The sequence below is a fragment of the Acipenser ruthenus genome, chromosome 12 (genome assembly GCF_902713425.1).
Source record: "Acipenser ruthenus chromosome 12, fAciRut3.2 maternal haplotype, whole genome shotgun sequence".
Classification (NCBI taxonomy): Eukaryota; Metazoa; Chordata; class Actinopteri; order Acipenseriformes; family Acipenseridae; genus Acipenser; species Acipenser ruthenus.
The window spans coordinates 6,066,619-6,085,043 of record NC_081200.1 but is presented as its reverse complement, the minus strand read 5'-3'; the positions used below and the strand labels follow the sequence as shown (position 1 = coordinate 6,085,043).

Sequence of the window (18,425 nt, the reverse complement as noted above, 5' to 3'; positions counted from 1 at the left end):
TTGCCTTTGCTTGCATGCATCAGCAGTCGGACTAAAGTGCATTTCTAAATGTTGCAGTAACCACTCATATCCACCAGAGGACGCAATTGATAAACGCAGAACAAATGCTTGGTATTTCGAGTAAACCAAGTAAGAATAGGGCCCTATATAATCCCTAACATTCAAACATACAGTTTTCTTTATTTTGCATAACACTGTTTCGTTTACTGCAGTTTAACCTCTGATGTAATTTCATGGAGCATCAAACAGAGTCACCTGACATCCAGACTAGAGTGATGTGCAGAGCTCTGCAAGAACGCATCCAGTTTGACAAGCAATACCAGCACTGACAAATCACTAATGTTGAACGGTTAATTTCTTTCAAGTTTTATTTTAAATACCATTTTGATATGGTGTTTTTTTTCTTCATACATTGTGTAATTTTAAGGTCATTAATATGGTGATTATTAGACATGCAAGTAGATTGTATTTCTAGATTCTAATACAAAATGAGGTTGTTTCTCGCTCTCGCGTACCAGCTACAAAAAGTGGTGCAATTTAAATAATCACCATATTTCTTAAACTGATTTATTGTTTTGTGTGAATGTTTTCATGTAAAGGCATTTCCTATTTGAAGGTTAACAATGCACACATCTGCACACTTACAGATAAAAAAAGAAAGTTTTACCCTTTGTTTATTAGCTACAGTTCATGTTGTAAGGGCTACTGACATTATAATGTACATTGGCTACTAGAGAAAAAAGTGACACACCTGTATTGTTTATTTCTCTTAGCAGATGCCCTTATCCAGGGCGACTTACAATTGTTATATCACTTTATTTTTACATACAATTACCCATTTATACAGTTGGGTTTTTACTGGAGCAATCTAGGTAAAGTACCTTGCTCAAGGGTACAGCAGCAGTGTCCCCCACCTGTGATTGAACCCATGACCCTCCTCCGGTCAAGAGTCCAGAGCTCTAACCACTACTCCACACTGCTGCCTTGTACACAGTACTGCACTGCAGCACTCGCTGTCAACTAACTGCGCTGCAAATGTGGTGTAAATATTATTGCTTGATTAAGTTATCCTGCAAGTTCAGCTGCTGGCCTCAACGAATAAAGCTGCTTTTCACCACTACTACTTGTAACCAGTGCGGGAATATTCAGAGAGTGAAAATACAGGTTAAAACATGTAAATATTACTGTATCGGATTGTTGCCAAATTAATTTAAAATGCAGTGGAAGTGTGGAGTCTGGTACAATCTAGTTATAGTGTCCACCATGTATTTACAATTTTAAAAGTATTCTAATCATAAAGAAATACTTTTTTCCCCCAAAAGAAAACAATTTTATTGACTAATGAGAAAATACTTTCCGAATCTCAGTGGGCCGTATTCATCAATGTGTCAGTTTTGATTTAATTTTCAAACTACTTACAAAAGCAAACAATGCATTGGAGTAATGGTAAATGTGCACACACTCATGGTAAACCAGTTTTTGTTTAAGGTTTATTAGTTTGCACAATTTATAATAACAACTTTTGTCTCTTGTTGACCGACTAAACTTTACCAAAAGTACAAATGTCCAAGTTTAATAGACTGACCTCAGGCATTGCCATTGATTTTGATTTTGTTGTAAAAGCAATAGCCTCCCATGAAATAATAAACTATCCCTCAGGCATAAAGCACAAAATCAACAACATCTTAAAATAATGAAAGATTTCCAAATATAGAATTTCCTGGAAGAAAAAAAAAAATTTGGGGAACAAAAAGTCAAGGCTTAAGGCTCTCAGGTTTTCCAATAGTATTTCTTAAGCTTTAAAGAGCCAGGCTATTAGTTATACCTCATTACTGTGAGATACAAAGTTCACCCTTAATTAACCATTCCTATTAATGAAAAGCAGTACTGTCATTTTTTTTAACTGTTTTACCTTTTATGATTTGCACTGGTGTGCATGTGCATAAAACTGCTTAAGGTAATATGGCAGCCCAGGTTTATACTGCAGTCCTAATGATTATGGTTTGAGGGAATACACCTGAGATCATGAAGAACAAAATCATCTCTGTACAATTACTCTTCTGAGAAATGCAGTCTGGTTCCATGAACATCACAAATTCATTTACCCATAAAAGACAGTCAGGCAACTTCACGTTTGTGTATAAATTAATATGAATATTAAAAACAAAAGCTTATTAATATATTTAAAAAATAAACAGCTCACTGAATACTGAAAGTACATATGTTAGTATAATCTAAATTAGATTGTCAAATTAATGTGTTACTTACAACCTAATAGCATTTACATTTGCTCAATATTTACCTTTGATTTTTTAACAGGTTTGTGAAAATGTATACTCATATAAAAGCTGTTGTTGCTATTGTGTATAATAAAGTTTGCAATTTCTTTCGATTCTGCATATTGTTAAATACACTCTCCCTGAAACTGCATTTAATTGAACTAAAACGTCTCTTAGGAAATGAATATACCCTTAAGTCTCTGAACTGAATCTTGTGCTGTGCTTACCTAATACAAGCTGTGGGATAGATATCTACTGGGATTTTAATTTAGCACAAGTCTTCTATTCTCAGTTTGACAACCTATTCTCGTGTGTACATCAGATGATAAGATATAAGAACTAGATAAAGTAAACTAAATCAGACAGGCAGTTATAGGCTGTGCCTGGTCAGTATGGTACAAGCTATCGCAATTCAGCTTCTTTTGATCTTGGCTCTATTGAGCCCAGTGGTTGAACCTACACCCGGTAAAACAACAGAAGCTGCTTGCACACTTCAGGCAAGCTTTGAGCTGCCTGGATTCTTTGCAGATGGAGACATCATTATTGGAGGACTGTTTCTCATACATACCCGGTTAGTGGTTCCTGAACTCAACTATACCTACAAACCTGCAGTTTTAGGATGCCAAGGGTAAGAATAGACTTTTGGCCTCTTTTTTATTTACATGTTAACTTGTTTATTGAGCAATAAAAACAAGAGTTTTTCTTATTCTTGTTTTTTTTTTTTTTTTAAATAAACAAGGCATTGTTTCCTCCATACTTTATGCACCCCATATTTCAAAAGAAGTTGTATGTCTAACTGAAAAATAAATGGGTCATTTTTATACTTCCCAGATTTTGGGAGCACAGTATATTAAAAAAAATAATAATAATTATTGACATACAGTGTCATGTCTTTTAGGAAGAAATACCAAAGGTTTTTAAAAGTCTTAAGCAATTGCTAAAAACCACAGGCTGCATATATAATATGGTAAACACATGTAAAATATACCAGCACATGTATACATGTTTACTGTATAGTATTATGCATTACAGTCACACAGGATTCATTTGGATTTAATATTTATTCTTTATTTTTTTACCATGTGTTTATTTTTCCAGCTTTAACTCTGGCACATTTTGTAAGGCCCAGACGATGAGATTTGCTATTGAAGAAATCAACGAGAATCCAAGTCTTCTTCCAAATATTACTTTGGGATATAAGATTTATGATATCTGTGATCCACATGTGGGTGCAGAGCAAGCCGCTCTCTCAGTTATTAATGGAATCAAAGAAGTCTCAAGTATGATGTGCTCTGGAGCCTCACCTGTGAAGGTCATTATTACATCATCTTCCACTCTTGTGTCAAGTATACTGCAACCTTTTAAAATCCCCTTGGTAAGTGCTATATTTAAGTTTGATGTGGGTCTACCTGAGTTAAATAGCACACTTGATTCTGGGGACCTCATGAACTCCCTGATAAGTTTTGTATGCCGTGATAAAAGGACAGTAAAGTGTAGTGAAAGCATGTTTCAACTAAACCAACAAGAACTTTGGAAAGCTTGTTAAAAATGGAAAAATTCTCAAAATTACCATGAAAAATATACCAAAGTGAGAGGAATACTGCAAATGTATGACACTAAATACTTTATGTTAAAACAGTTAAGATTTTAACAGTTACCATCCTTTAAATATATATTCAAGGCTGTTTTATTTATTATTTGTTTGCAGATAAGTTATGGCTCAACATGTGCTTGCCTAAGCAACAGAAACAACTATCCACATTTTTTTCGAACTATTCCAAGTGATTATTACCAGGTGAAAGCCATCGTTCAGCTGGTAATGCACTTTGGCTGGACCTGGGTTGGAGGAGTTTATGAAGATACTGATTATGGAATATTTGCATTTGAAGAGCTAAGTAAAGAATTTAAAAACATCGGAGTCTGTTTGGCCTACTGTGAAATGATTCCTAACACATACAGCAGAAAAAGGATTCTTGAAATTTTAGACATAATGAAGAAGTCCTCTGCAAAGGTGGTCATATCGTTTGCTGATCAAGGGCTGCTCTACCCCTTGCTGACCGAGTATGTACAGCAAAATATCACAGGCATTCAGTGGATAGCCAGCGAAGCCTGGATAACATCTTCCTTGTTTTCAGCCAGAGAATTCTACCTATCACTAGGTGGTACAATTGGATTTGCCATTCGCAACGGGGAGATTCCTGGTTTAAAAGACTTCCTACTTAAAGTTCATCCATCGTTGTACCCTGACAATGCTCTAGTCAAGGAGCTCTGGAGCACTATGTTTGGATGCACATTTCAACCTTCAAACACCACTGACCAGTCTGTGAGAGAGCTGCCTTTGTGTACTGGTCATGAATCTTTAGAAGAGAAGTACAGTGAATACGCAGACGTATCCAGTCTCAGATTCTCTTACAATGTTTATAAAGCAGTATATGCTTTTGCTCATTCGTTGCATAATTTGATAAACTGTAAGCCTGGCAAAGGACCATTTGATAATTTCACATGTGCAGATATTTTAAACATCGAGCCTTATCAGGTAAAATATTTGATCATCAGGATACTATGTGTTATATCCTGTTCTTCGATATTTTAAGTGTTTTTTTTTTTTGCTTTGCTATTTTTGATTGTTTGATGTCAAAAAAATAAGGTGACAAAAAGAAAAACTATATTTGTGTCATGTATTATGTGCAATATTTTCTTTTTCTTGAAGCTTCAGCATTACATTCAAGAGGTGTCATTCACAATGTTCGGAGAAGAAATCAACTTTGATAACAATGGAGACACATCTGCCTTCTATGATTTGATAAACTGGCAGAGAGGCACAGATGGAACTATCCGCTTTGTCACAGTGGGGCTTTACGATGTATCCAAAGGTGTGGGCAAAGAGTTTGTGATAAACGAAAAGATATTAAACTGGAGTGGAGACCAAACCAAGGCAAGCTGCAAACAGCCTCTAGTAACTCCTTTGTAAGAAACATTATTAATAAATGTGGGAATGAATGGTTTCAACAGTAGTGTATGCATTATAATTCCATATTATAAAAATACAGTCTTTCTAAGCACAGTACAACCTTTCTTTATTCCTCCATTGCCAAATATTGCTTTCAAACGATTTAACCTTTCTGGATTTTACTGTCCCCTGTTTTATTTTAAGGTACCGAGTTCAGTATGCACTGAAAGCTGCCCCCCTGGTACAAGGAAAGGGGTTCGTCGAGGAGAGCCTCTTTGTTGCTTTGACTGTCTACCATGTGCTGATGGTGAGATTAGTGATCAGACAGGTATGTGTTTAATTAATTGGGTCACAACCTTTTCTCCAGCCTGGATCAAAGCCAAATAAACAACCGCCTGATAATATTCTACCACTTTCCTGGTATCACATTCACAATTGAATGGCCTCTTTTTTATTTACATTTTAACTTGTTTATTGAGCAATAAAAACAAGAGTTTTTCTTATTCTTGTTTTTTTTTTTTTTTTTAAATAAACAAGGCATTGTTTCCTCCATACTTTATGCACCCCATATTTCAAAAGAAGTTGTATGTCTAACTGAAAAGTAAATGGGTCATTTTTATACTTCCCAGATTTTGGGAGCACAGTATATTAAAAAAAATAATAATAATTATTGACATACAGTGTCATGTCTTTTAGGAAGAAATACCAAAGGTTTTTAAAAGTCTTAAGCAATTGCTAAAAACCACAGGCTGCATATATAATATGGTAAACACATGTAAAATATACCAGCACATGTATACATGTTTACTGTATAGTATTATGCATTACAGTCACACAGGATTCATTTGGATTTAATATTTATTCTTTATTTTTTTAACCATGTGTTTATTTTTCCAGCTTTAACTCTGGCACATTTTGTAAGGCCCAGACGATGAGATTTGCTATTGAAGAAATCAACGAGAATCCAAGTCTTCTTCCAAATATTACTTTGGGATATAAGATTTATGATATCTGTGTATGATGGGGTGTAGCATAATGCAGTGAAGTGTAAAAATGTTTATACAATGGACAGTCAACAAAGTAAAGCATACAAAAGCATTGTAAGAAAATTGGGGCTAAATTAGTACCATAGTAAAGCATGTTAATATAACATATTAAACAACATATGACCAAGAAAAAAAAACAAAAAAACGTTTGTAACCACATTTTATTATTGTTGTTTTCCTCTGCAGATTCAATAGAATGCATACAATGCCCTGTGGATTTCTGGTCGAATGCTGAAAGAACTGAATGCATACCCAAAGAAATTGAATACCTTACGTACGATGAAATGGGGGTCACATTAACTGTGATTGCCTTATTTGGAGCCTGTCTTACAATTGGTGTCCTTGCTGTGTTCCTTCATTACAAAAACACTCCAATAGTCCGTGTCAACAACTCTGAACTCAGCTTTTTCATTCTGCTGTCACTGGCACTGTGTTTCCTGTCTTCTATTGCATTCATAGGTGAGCCAGCTAATTGGTCTTGCATGTTTAGGCACACTGTGTTTAGCATCACTTTCTCACTGTGCATATCTTGTATTCTTGGTAAAACAGTAGTGGTGCTGATGGTCTTTAAAGCCACACAGCCTGGCAGTAATATCATGAAATGGTTTGGACCCATACAACAAAGAATTATGATTTCCGCTTGCACTTCTGTTCAGATTATCATCTGTGCTATATGGTTGATTGCTATGCCCCCCTTCCCTTCAAAAAACACTAAATATCAAAGTTCAAAGATTATTTTGGAATGTGATGTTGGGTCTACCTTGGCATTTTGGTGTGTATTGGGCTACATTGGGGTTTTGGCTTGTATGTGCTTTGTTCTTGCATTTTTAGCAAGGAAACTGCCAGGCAATTTCAATGAGGCCAAATACATTACATTTAGTATGCTCATCTTTTGTGCTGTATGGATAGCCTTTATACCTGCGTATGTCAGTTCACCAGGAAAATACACTGTTGCAGTTGAAATATTTGCTATTCTTTCATCGAGTTTTGGGCTACTTTTCTGCATATTTGCACCAAAATGCTACATCATTTTACTGAAACCAGAGAAAAACACTAAACAATACATTATGGGGAAGTAACATGCCAGTAGAAACAAAAACATTTGATGAAGGCATGAAGAGTAGAATGGATATGGAAGAGAAGAGTGGATATGGAAGAGGAGAGTGGATAGTGTGGCCTATAAAACATTCTGTATGTAAACCTTATTGTGAACCATTAGACTTTGTAAAGTGTTATGTAATGCATAATAAATCAGCCTTAAAATGATCTTAAAGGGTACAACATTATTATAAAAAAATACAGTATGTGACTCACATGGTAAGAAATATTCAATAATAAAAGTCTGGACAATTTGAATGTTAACCATGATAAGGTTTATATATCACTGAATTTCGTTTCATGTAAACACTCTTTTAAATGACCTAGAGACCTGTTTTTAATCGAGACACTGTATTGCTGCATAGATGATCTGTATACTGACACAATTAAAAACAACTTTAGCTGGAAGCCAGCCAAAATCCACTTGCCTTGGGAATGCTCTGCTGCTGGATTCGGATTTCATCATCTTCGTCTGGATGTTCTGCATCATTTTGTCAGCTGAGGATTCCTGTAGTGTTTGCTGGCTTCCTCTTCTGTCCGTGGGGGGTCTGGGAGACAAAAACAATTATTCATGATGACTTCAAGATAATTAATTGCTTTCAAGGGGGTTGGATCAAAATGCAGCCATGCACTGTCAATAATTGATTCTCAAAACTTTTGTACACAACAGATCCTACAGTATTTAATTATCTAACAGTCACACTAATAAGAACTGTCACTGTTTAGATTAACTGAATATAACTTTAAATCCTAGATTCTCAAAGCTATATACTCCAAATAGTCATTAGTGCTTTTTTTATCTGAAAGGGGGAAAAAAAAACACCATTGTAATTCTAAAAAACAAGACTGCTTACACGTTCCTAAGTTAAAAGTATTAGTTGTTTATATCTGGTTTGATATCTTTATTTTCTGTGTTCTTCCTTTCTGAAAAAAAATATTTGGAATAAATAGCTTTGAGAATATAGTCCTTTGTTTATTTTTGGATAATATGAAAAAATAATGAGCATACAGAAACAATTGCAATATAATTAAAAAGGACCTCATTACAAACTCTTGCTATAGAATCTCATGAAAGCACTGGTGCGTAATTTAAATCAATACCTTTTCACAGGTATGGTTGGCCTGCCTAATTGGAAAGATCTATCAGGGATGTTTTGTAACCTTATCGATGCCAAACCTTATATAAACATTTACAAAGTGCACTGGTATATACAGTACACCATTCATAAAGATAAACCATATTTACTGTAACATAGTGAGATGCCTTTCATCCACATCAACAAGCCTGTGGGAATCCTCTTATACTGTAGAGCACATGTTTTCCATAGATTGCCCTTGTGCACACTATCAAATGCAAGTTGCCATAGCAAGACAGCAGATTATAGAAATTAAAATAATGTTGAATAAATTAATAATAAAAAAAAGATCTAGGAAAAATAATCATGGAAAATGTTACCTATCAAACTGAGGGTAGAATGACCCTCCAATCCAGGACCAGCAATTATTTGTATTATAATTTGCTTACACTAATAAGATAGCAGCAGGCATGTCAATCCCTAAGTGTTCATACCAGTGAGCCACCTGCTGAAAAACCTTGGGATTGATGAAAATCTTAACCTAGACCACTAGATTTTGTTTTTTTGGGGGGCGGCGTGCTGGTGACGGATCACGATTTTTGCACATGGCTGACACTGATCTACACTTAGGGCTATGCACACCAGAAGCGAAGCAAACGACACGAATACAGCACGAGTACATTAAAAAAACACACACACAGACAACTGTAGCTAGTCATTAAAAGAAAATACTGTCTGCTTTTGCTCGTTTTGTGGCGACGAAATAAAACAAAGAAATAGTCTGGGTACACCACACATTTAAGTGAATGTTTATATGTGATCTGGATTAACATGTAAATTATTCAAAAGGCATACATCTACACATATTTCTTTGTAAATACTGAGAATTAGTTTAATACTTTTTTTTATTGATTTTCACTTTTAATAAAAATCAGTTGTGTGAATGTGATTATTATTATTATTATTATTATTATTATTATTATTATTATTATTATTATTATTATCATCATCATCATCATTGGTCAACATTATTAAAACAAAGAAGCGTCATTTTAGAGGAATACAAAACAGTGTGTGGCGCTCCCTGACTAAAATTAAAGCGAAATAAAGAGAGACCATTTCCAATTGTTCTGTTATTTCTTACCATATGGCGTCTTTCTTTTTATTGTCTTTATAACCACTGACACTGGCATCATAAAGAACATTATATTTTTCGACTTTAATAATTAAATTGTCATTGATGTCCATTTCTCTAACAGTGGCAGCCTCTCCTTCGACTCTCCGAGTAATGACGTGTAGTGCACAGAAACATAGGAGGCTCGCGCAGACAAACCGTCAGTTTGAGACAGCAAGCCAATTCTATCTGTGGAGTAAGAGGGGGAGTTTGGGTAGCAGCTTCAGGAATATGAATGGTAATGTACACCTCTTCATGGTGACACCCCCCAAAAAAATAAAATAATACGGGTAAACCTTTAGACTTGACATGCAAGTTAAGCAGGCAAAAATCAATGAAATCAGTCAAGTAAATAACAAATACAAACAAGATAAGGGCAGCAGTGGTTCTAATGCTAATGAGAGGGAGGATGTTAAACATTTCAAAATCATACCATTAAAGAATGCAGCACACATGCTCCATCAATTATACAGGAAAACATGTTCCAACAAGTCTTTACACTCACATTCTCCTATTATTCTCTGATTAATCCCAACATTACTCAACACAATGCCCCATCTAGTGGATTTAATTGCTTACTACATCATCCTGTCCATAAATTGTTAATCTAATGAATTTGGCAATGTTGTTACCAGTAGTTAAGGTGTATTATGCACATCTTCTGTTACCTTATGAAAGTAAACACTGTACAATATTTATAAAAATAGTATTGCTCATTTTTATAAATGTAATCATACAATAAAACGTTTTAAAAAGTAACAAAACAAACAAGAAACTTATAAAACTATATATAAATATAGTAGATTATTCCTGTACCTCCATGAAGTTTATTTACACTTTTTAAAAATGTTTTGAAAGACTATCAGTCATGCCTAACCTGTGCATTCACTTTACCAACGTAATGAGATTTTTTTTATATTGCCTTTGCTTGCATGCATCAGCAGTCGGACTAAAGTGCATTTCTAAATGTTGCAGTAACCACTCATATCCACCAGAGGACGCAATTGATAAACGCAGAACAAATGCTTGGTATTTCGAGTAAACCAAGTAAGAATAGGGCCCTATATAATCCCTAACATTCAAACATACAGTTTTCTTTATTTTGCATAACACTGTTTCGTTTACTGCAGTTTAACCTCTGATGTAATTTCATGGAGCATCAAACAGGGTCACCTGACATCCAGACTAGAGTGATGTGCAGAGCTCTGCAAGAACGCATCCAGTTTGACAAGCAATACCAGCACTGACAAATCACTAATGTTGAACGGTTAATTTATTTCAAGTTTTATTTTAAATACCATTTGATATGGTGTTTTTTTTCTTCATACATTGTGTAATTTTAAGGTCATTAATATGGTGATTATTAGACATGCAAGTAGATTGTATTTCTAGATTCTAATACAAAATGAGGTTGTTTCTCGCTCTCGCGTACCAGCTACAAAAAGTGGTGCAATTTAAATAATCACCATATTTCTTAAACTGATTTATTGTTTTGTGTGAATGTTTTCATGTAAAGGCATTTCCTATTTGAAGGTTAACAATGCACACATCTGCACACTTACAGATAAAAAAAGAAAGTTTTACCCTTTGTTTATTAGCTACAGTTCATGTTGTAAGGGCTACTGACATTATAATGTACATTGGCTACTAGAGAAAAAAGTGACACACCTGTATTGTTTATTTCTCTTAGCAGATGCCCTTATCCAGGGCGACTTACAATTGTTATATCACTTTATTTTTACATACAATAACCCATTTATACAGTTGGGTTTTTACTGGAGCAATCTAGGTAAAGTACCTTGCTCAAGGGTACAGCAGCAGTGTCCCCCACCTGTGATTGAACCCATGACCCTCCTCCGGTCAAGAGTCCAGAGCTCTAACCACTACTCCACACTGCTGCCCTGTACACAGTACTGCACTGCAACACTCACTGTCAACTAACTGCGCTGCAAATGTGGTGTAAATATTATTGCTTGATTAAGTTATCCTGCAAGTTCAGCTGCTGGCCTCAACGAATAAAGCTGCTTTTCACCACTACTACTTGTAACCAGTACAGGAATATTCAGAGAGTGAAAATACAGGTTAAAACATGTAAATATTACTGTATCGGATTGTTGCCAAATTAATTTAAAATGCAGTGGAAGTGTGAAGTCTGGTACAATCTAGTTATAGTGTCCACCATGTATTTACAATTTTAAAAGTATTCTAATCATAAAGAAATACTTTTTTCCCCCAAAAGAAAAAAAAATTATTGACTAATGAGAAAATACTTTCCGAATCTCAGTGGGCCGTATTCATCAATGTGTCAGTTTTGATTTAATTTTCAAACTACTTACAAAAGCAAATAATGCATTGGAGTAATGGTAAATGTGCACACACTCATGGTAAACCATTTTTTGTTTAAGGTTTATTAGTTTGCACAATTTATAATAACAACTTTTGTCTCTTGTTGACTGACTAAACTTTACCAAAAGTACAAATGTCCAAGTTTAATAGACTGACCTCAGGCATTGCCATTGATTTTGATTTTGTTGTAAAAGCAATAGCCTCCCATGAAATAATAAACTATCCCTCAGGCATAAAGCACAAAATCAACAACATCTTAAAATGATGAAAGATTTCCAAATATAGAATTTCCTGGAAGAAAAAAAAAAACTTGGGGAACAAAAAGTCAAGGCTTAAGGCTCTCAGGTTTTCCAATAGTATTTCTTAAGCTTTAAAGAGCCAGGCTATTAGTTATACCTCATTACTGTGAGATACAAAGTTCACCCTTAATTAATCATTCCTATTAATGAAAAGCAGTACTGTCATTTTTTTTAACTGTTTTACCTTTTATGATTTGCACTGGTGTGCATGTGCATAAAACTGCTTAAGCTAATATAAACCAGCACCTTCATCAAGGGCAGCAGTGTGGAGTAGTGGTTAAGGCTCTGGACTCTTGACCAGAGGGTCGTGGGTTCAATCCCCGGTGGGGACACTGCTGCTGTACCCTTGAGCAAGGTACTTTACCTAGATTGCTCCAGTAAAAACCCAACTGTATAAATGGGTAATTGTATGTAAAAATAATGTGATATCTTGTAACAATTGTAAGTCGCCCTGGATAAGGGCGTTAGCTAAGAAATAAATAATAATAATAATAATATGGCAGCCCAGGTTTATACTGCAGTCCTAATGATTATGGTTTGAGGGAATACACCTGAGATCATGAAAAACAAAATAATCTCTGTACAATTACTCTTCTGAGAAATGCAGTCTGGTTCCATGAACATCACAGATTAATTTACCCATAAAAGACAGTCAGGCAACTTCACGTTTGTGTATAAATTAATATGAATATTAAAAACAAAAGCTTATTAATATATTTAAAAAATAAACAGCTCACTGAATACTGAAAGTACATATGTTAGTATAAGCTAAATTAGATTGTCAAATCAATGTGTTACTTACAACCTAATAGCATTTACATTTGCTCAATATTTACCTTTGATTTTTTAACAGGTTTGTGAAAATGTATACTCATATAAAAGCTGTTGTTGCTATTGTGTATAATAAAGTTTGCAATTTCTTTCGATTCTGCATATTGTTAAATACACTCTCCCTGAAACTGCATTTAATTGAACTAAAATGTCTCTTAGGAAATGAATATACCCTTAAGTCTCTGAACTGAATCTTGTGCTGTGACTAACTAATACAAGCTGTGGGATAGATATCTATTGAGATTTCAATTTAGCACAAGTCTTCTATTCTCAGTTTGACAACCTATTCTCGTGTGTACATCAGATGATAAGATATAAGAACTAGATAAAGTAAACTAAATCAGACAGGCAGTTATAGGCTGTGCCTGGTCAGTATGGTACAAGCTATCGCAATTCAGCTTCTTTTGATCTTGGCTCTATTGAGCCCAGTGGTTGAACCTACACCCGGTAAAACAACAGAAGCTGCTTGCACACTTCAGGCAAGCTTTGAGCTGCCTGGATTCTTTGCAGATGGAGACATCATTATTGGAGGACTGTTTCTCATACATACCCGGTTAGTGGTTCCTGAACTCAACTATACCTACAAACCTGCAGCTTTAGGATGCCAAGGGTAAGAATAGACTTTTGGCCTCTTTTTTATTTACATTTTAACTTGTTTATTGAGCAATAAAAACAAGAGTTTTTCTTATTCTTGTTTTTTTTTTTTTTTTTAAATAAACAAGGCATTGTTTCCTCCATACTTTATGCACCCCATATTTCAAAAGAAGTTATATGTCTAACTGAAAAATAAATGGGTCATTTTTATATTTCCCAGATTTTGGGAGCACAGTATATTAAAAATAATAATAATAATTATTGACATACAGTGTCATGTCTTTTAGGAAGAAATACCAAAGGTTTTTAAAAGTCTTAAGCAATTGCTAAAAACCACAGGCTGCATATATAATATGGTAAACACATGTAAAATATACCAGGACATGTATACATGTTTACTGTATAGTATTAAGCATTATAGTCCAGCTTTAACTTTTTCAGCTTTAACTCTGGCACATTTTGTGAGGCCCAGACGATGAGATTTGCTATTGAAGAAATCAACGAGAATCCAAGTCTTCTTCCAAATATTAGTTTGGGATATAAGATTTATGATATCTGTGACCCACATGTGGGTGCAGAGCGAGCCGTTCTCTCAGTTCTTAATGGAATCAAAGAAGTCTCAAGTATGATGTGCTCTGGAGCCTCACCTGTGAAGGTCATTATTACATCATCTTCCAGTATTGTGTCAAGTATACTGCAACCTTTTAAAATCCCCTTGGTAAGTGCTATATTTAAGTTTGATGTGGGTCTACCTGAGTTAAATAGCACACTTGATTCTGGGGACCTCATGAACTCCCTGATAAGTTTTGTATGCCGTGATAAAAGGACAGTAAAGTGTAGTGAAAGCATGTTTCAACTAAACCAACAAGAACTTTGGAAAGCTTGTTAAAAATGGAAAAATTCTCAAAATTACCATGAAAAATATACCAAAGTGAGAGGAATACTGCAAATGTATGACATTAAATACTTTATGTTAAAACAGTTAAGATTTTAACAGTTACCATCCTTTAAATATATATTCAAGGCTGTTTTATTTATTATTTGTTTGCAGATAAGTTATGCCTCAACATGTGCTTGCCTAAGCAACAGAAACAACTATCCACATTTTTTTCGAACTATTCCAAGTGATTATTACCAGGTGAAAGCCATCGTTCAGCTGGTAATGCACTTTGGCTGGACCTGGGTTGGAGGAGTTTATGAAGATAATGATTATGGAATATTCGCGTTTGAACAGCTAAGTAAAGAATTTAAAAACATCGGAGTCTGTTTGGCCTACTATGAAATGATTCCTAAAGTATACAGCAAAAAAAGGATTCTTGAAATTTTAGACATAATGAAGAAGTCCTCTGCAAAGGTGGTCATATTGTTTGCTGATGGAGGGCAGCTCTACCCCTTCCTGACAGAGTATGTACAGCAAAATATCACAGGCATTCAGTGGATAGCCAGCGAAGCCTGGATAACAGCTTCCTTGTTTTCAGCCAGAGAATTCTACCTATCACTAGGTGGTACAATTGGATTTGCCATTCGCAGCGGGGAGATTCCTGGTTTAAAAGACTTCCTGCTTAAAGTTCATCCATCGTTGTACCCTGACAATGCTCTAGTCAAGGAGCTCTGGAGCACTATGTTTGGATGCACATTTCAACCTTCAAACACCACTGACCAGTCTGTGAGAGAGCTGCCTTTGTGTACTGGTCATGAATCTTTAGAAGAGAAGTACAGTGAATATGCAGATGTATCCAGTCTCAGATTCTCTTACAATGTTTATAAAGCAGTATATGCTTTTGCTCATTCGTTGCATAATTTGATAAGCTGTGAGCCTGGCAAAGGACCATTTGATAATTTCACATGTGCAGATATTTCAAACATCAAGCCTTTTCAGGTAAATAATTGATCGTAAGGATGATGTATATGTCTAATATCCTACTATTTTTTTATATTTTAAATGTTTTCTTTGATCTTTTAGATTGTTTGATGTAACAAAAGGGGTACAAGTAATTAAAAAAAATAAGGTGATAAAAAGAAAGACTATAATTTTTAATTTTTTTTCTTGAAGCTTCAGCATTACATTCAAGAGGTGTCATTCACAATTTCTGGAGAAGAAATCCACTTTGATAACAATGGAGACACAGCTGCCTCCTATGATTTGATAAACTGGCAGAGAGACACAGATGGAACTATTCGCTTTGTCACGGTGGGGCTTTACGATGTATCCAAAGGTGTGGGCAAAGAGCTTGTGATAAACAAAAAGATATTAAACTGGAGTGGAGACCAAACCAAGGCAAGCTACAAACAGCCTCTTGTAACTCCTTTGTAAGAAACATTACTAATAAATGTGGGAATGAATGATTGCAACAGCAGTGTATGCATTACCTAATTCCATATTATAAAAATACAGTCTTTCTAAGCACAGTACAACCTTCCTTTATTCCTCCATTGCCAAATATTGCTTTCAAACGATTTAACCTTTCTGCACTCTATTATCTGATTCCTGATGTTGCTGTGAGTTAAATATCCAATAATTAATTGTGTTATAGACTAGATGTCTCAAAAGGTATTTACTGTTCCCTGTTTTATTTTAAGGTACCGAGTTCAGTATGCACTGAAAGCTGCCCCCCTGGTACAAGGAAAGGGGTTCGTCGAGGAGAGCCTCTTTGTTGCTTTGACTGTCTACCATGTGCTGATGGCGAGATTAGTAATCAGACAGGTATGTGTTTAATTACACAGGTATGTGTTTAATTAATTAATTGTGTCACAACCTTTTCTCCAGCCTGGCTCAAAGCCAAATAAACAACCGTCTGATAATATTCTACTTTCCTGGTATCACATTCACAATTGAATGGGGTGTAGCAATGCATTAAACAATATATGACCAAAAAAAAAAAAACTTAAACGTAAAAGTAACTAAATGCTTTTCTAACCACATTTTATTATTGTTGTTTTCCTCTGCAGATTCAATAGAATGCATACAATGCCCTGTGGATTTCTGGTCGAACGCTGAAAGAACTGAATGCATACCCAAAGAAATTGAATACCTTACGTACGATGAAATGGGGGTCACATTAACTGTGATTGCCTTATTTGGAGCCTGTCTTACAATTGGTGTCCTTGCTGTGTTCCTTCATTACAAAAACACTCCAATGGTCCGTGTCAACAACTCTGAACTCAGCTTTTTCATTCTGCTGTCACTGGCACTGTGTTTCCTGTCTTCTATTGCATTCATAGGTGAGCCAGCTAATTGGTCTTGCATGTTTAGGCACACTGTGTTTAGCATCACTTTCTCACTGTGCATATCTTGTATTCTTGGAAAAACAGTAGTGGTGCTGATGGTCTTTAAAGCCACACAGCCAGGCAGTAATATCATGAAATGGTTTGGACCCATACAACAAAGAATTATGATTTCCGCTTGCACTTCTGTTCAGATTATCATCTGTGCTATATGGTTGATTGCTATGCCCCCCTTCCCTTCAAAAAACACTAAATATCAAAGTTCAAAGATTATTTTGGAATGTGATGTTGGGTCTACCTTGGCATTTTGGTGTGTATTGGGCTACATTGGGGTTTTGGCTTGTATGTGCTTTGTACTTGCATTTTTAGCAAGGAAACTGCCAGGCAATTTCAATGAGGCCAAATACATTACATTTAGTATGCTCATCTTTTGTGCTGTATGGATAGCCTTTATACCTGCGTATGTCAGTTCACCAGGAAAATACACTGTTGCAGTTGAAATATTTGCTATTCTTTCATCGAGTTTTGGGCTACTTTTCTGCATATTTGCACCAAAATGCTACATCATTTTACTAAAACCAGAGAAAAACACTAAACAATACATTATGGGGAAGTAACATGCCAGTAGAAACAAAAACATTTGATGAAAGCATGAAGAGTAGAATGGATATGGAAGAGGAGAGTGGCTATGGAAGAGGAGAGTGGATAGTGTGGCCTATAAAACATTCTGTATGTAAACGATATTGTGAACCATTAGACTTTGTAAAGTGTTATGTAATGCATAATAAATCAGCCTTAAAATGATCTTAAAGGGTACAACATTATTATAAAAAATACAGTATGTGACTCACATGGTAATAAATATTCAATAATAAAAATCTGGACAATTTGAATGTTAACCATGATAAGGTTTATATATCAATGATTTGCGTTTCATGTAAATACTCTTTTAAATGACCTAAAGACCTGTTTTCAATCGAGACACTGTATTGCTGCATAGATGATCTGTATACTGACACAATTAAAAACAACTTTTTAGTAGGAAGCCAGCCAAAATCCACTTGCCTTGGGAATGCTCTGCTGCTGGATTCGGATTTCATCATCTTCGTCTGGATGTTCTGCATCATTTTGTCAGCTGAGGATTCCTGTAGTGTTTGCTGGCTTCCTCTTCTGTCCGAGGGGGGTCTGGGACACAAAAACAATTATCCTTGATGACTTCAAGATAAGGGGTCCTATTTAATTGCTTTCAAGGGGGTTGGATCAAAATACACCCATAAGCTTTAAATATCTGATTGTTAAAACTGGTGTACACAACAGTTCCTACAGTATTTAATTATCTACAGTCGCAGTAATAAGAACTGTCGCTGTTCAGATTAACTGAATGTCACTTTTAATCCTAGATTCTCAAAGCTCTATACTCAAAATCATCATTAGCGCAATTTTTATCTAAAAGGGAAAAAAAAACAACATTGCAATTCTAAAAAACTGTTTAACGTTCCTAAGTTAA

General features: G+C 35.2%; 2 protein-coding genes across 3 annotated transcripts; both read left to right on the top strand.

The window, feature by feature from the left end:
• The first annotated feature begins 3,377 nt into the window (after positions 1-3,377).
• Positions 3,378-7,354, top strand: LOC117416501 (extracellular calcium-sensing receptor-like). 2 transcript variants are annotated; one of them, XM_059034406.1, is made up of 5 exons: positions 3,378-3,654; positions 3,988-4,815; positions 4,990-5,214; positions 5,434-5,557; positions 6,462-7,354. In XM_059034406.1, the coding sequence occupies exons 1-5, from the start codon at positions 3,412-3,414 to the stop codon at positions 7,352-7,354; spliced, it is 2,313 nt and encodes a 770-aa protein (XP_058890389.1). In that variant the 5' UTR covers positions 3,378-3,411. The 2 variants fall into 2 exon arrangements, with proteins under 2 accessions (XP_058890389.1, XP_058890388.1); XM_059034405.1 differs by having other exon boundaries at positions 3,383-3,654; positions 4,990-5,246; positions 6,462-6,580.
• A 6,799-nt stretch (positions 7,355-14,153) lies between these two features.
• On the top strand, positions 14,154-17,794 carry LOC117416510 (extracellular calcium-sensing receptor-like). The gene is made up of 5 exons (XM_059034403.1): positions 14,154-14,411; positions 14,745-15,572; positions 15,747-15,971; positions 16,274-16,397; positions 16,643-17,794. The coding sequence occupies exons 1-5, from the start codon at positions 14,169-14,171 to the stop codon at positions 17,533-17,535; spliced, it is 2,313 nt and encodes a 770-aa protein (XP_058890386.1). The 5' UTR covers positions 14,154-14,168; the 3' UTR covers positions 17,536-17,794.
• Positions 17,795-18,425: the final 631 nt, after the last annotated feature.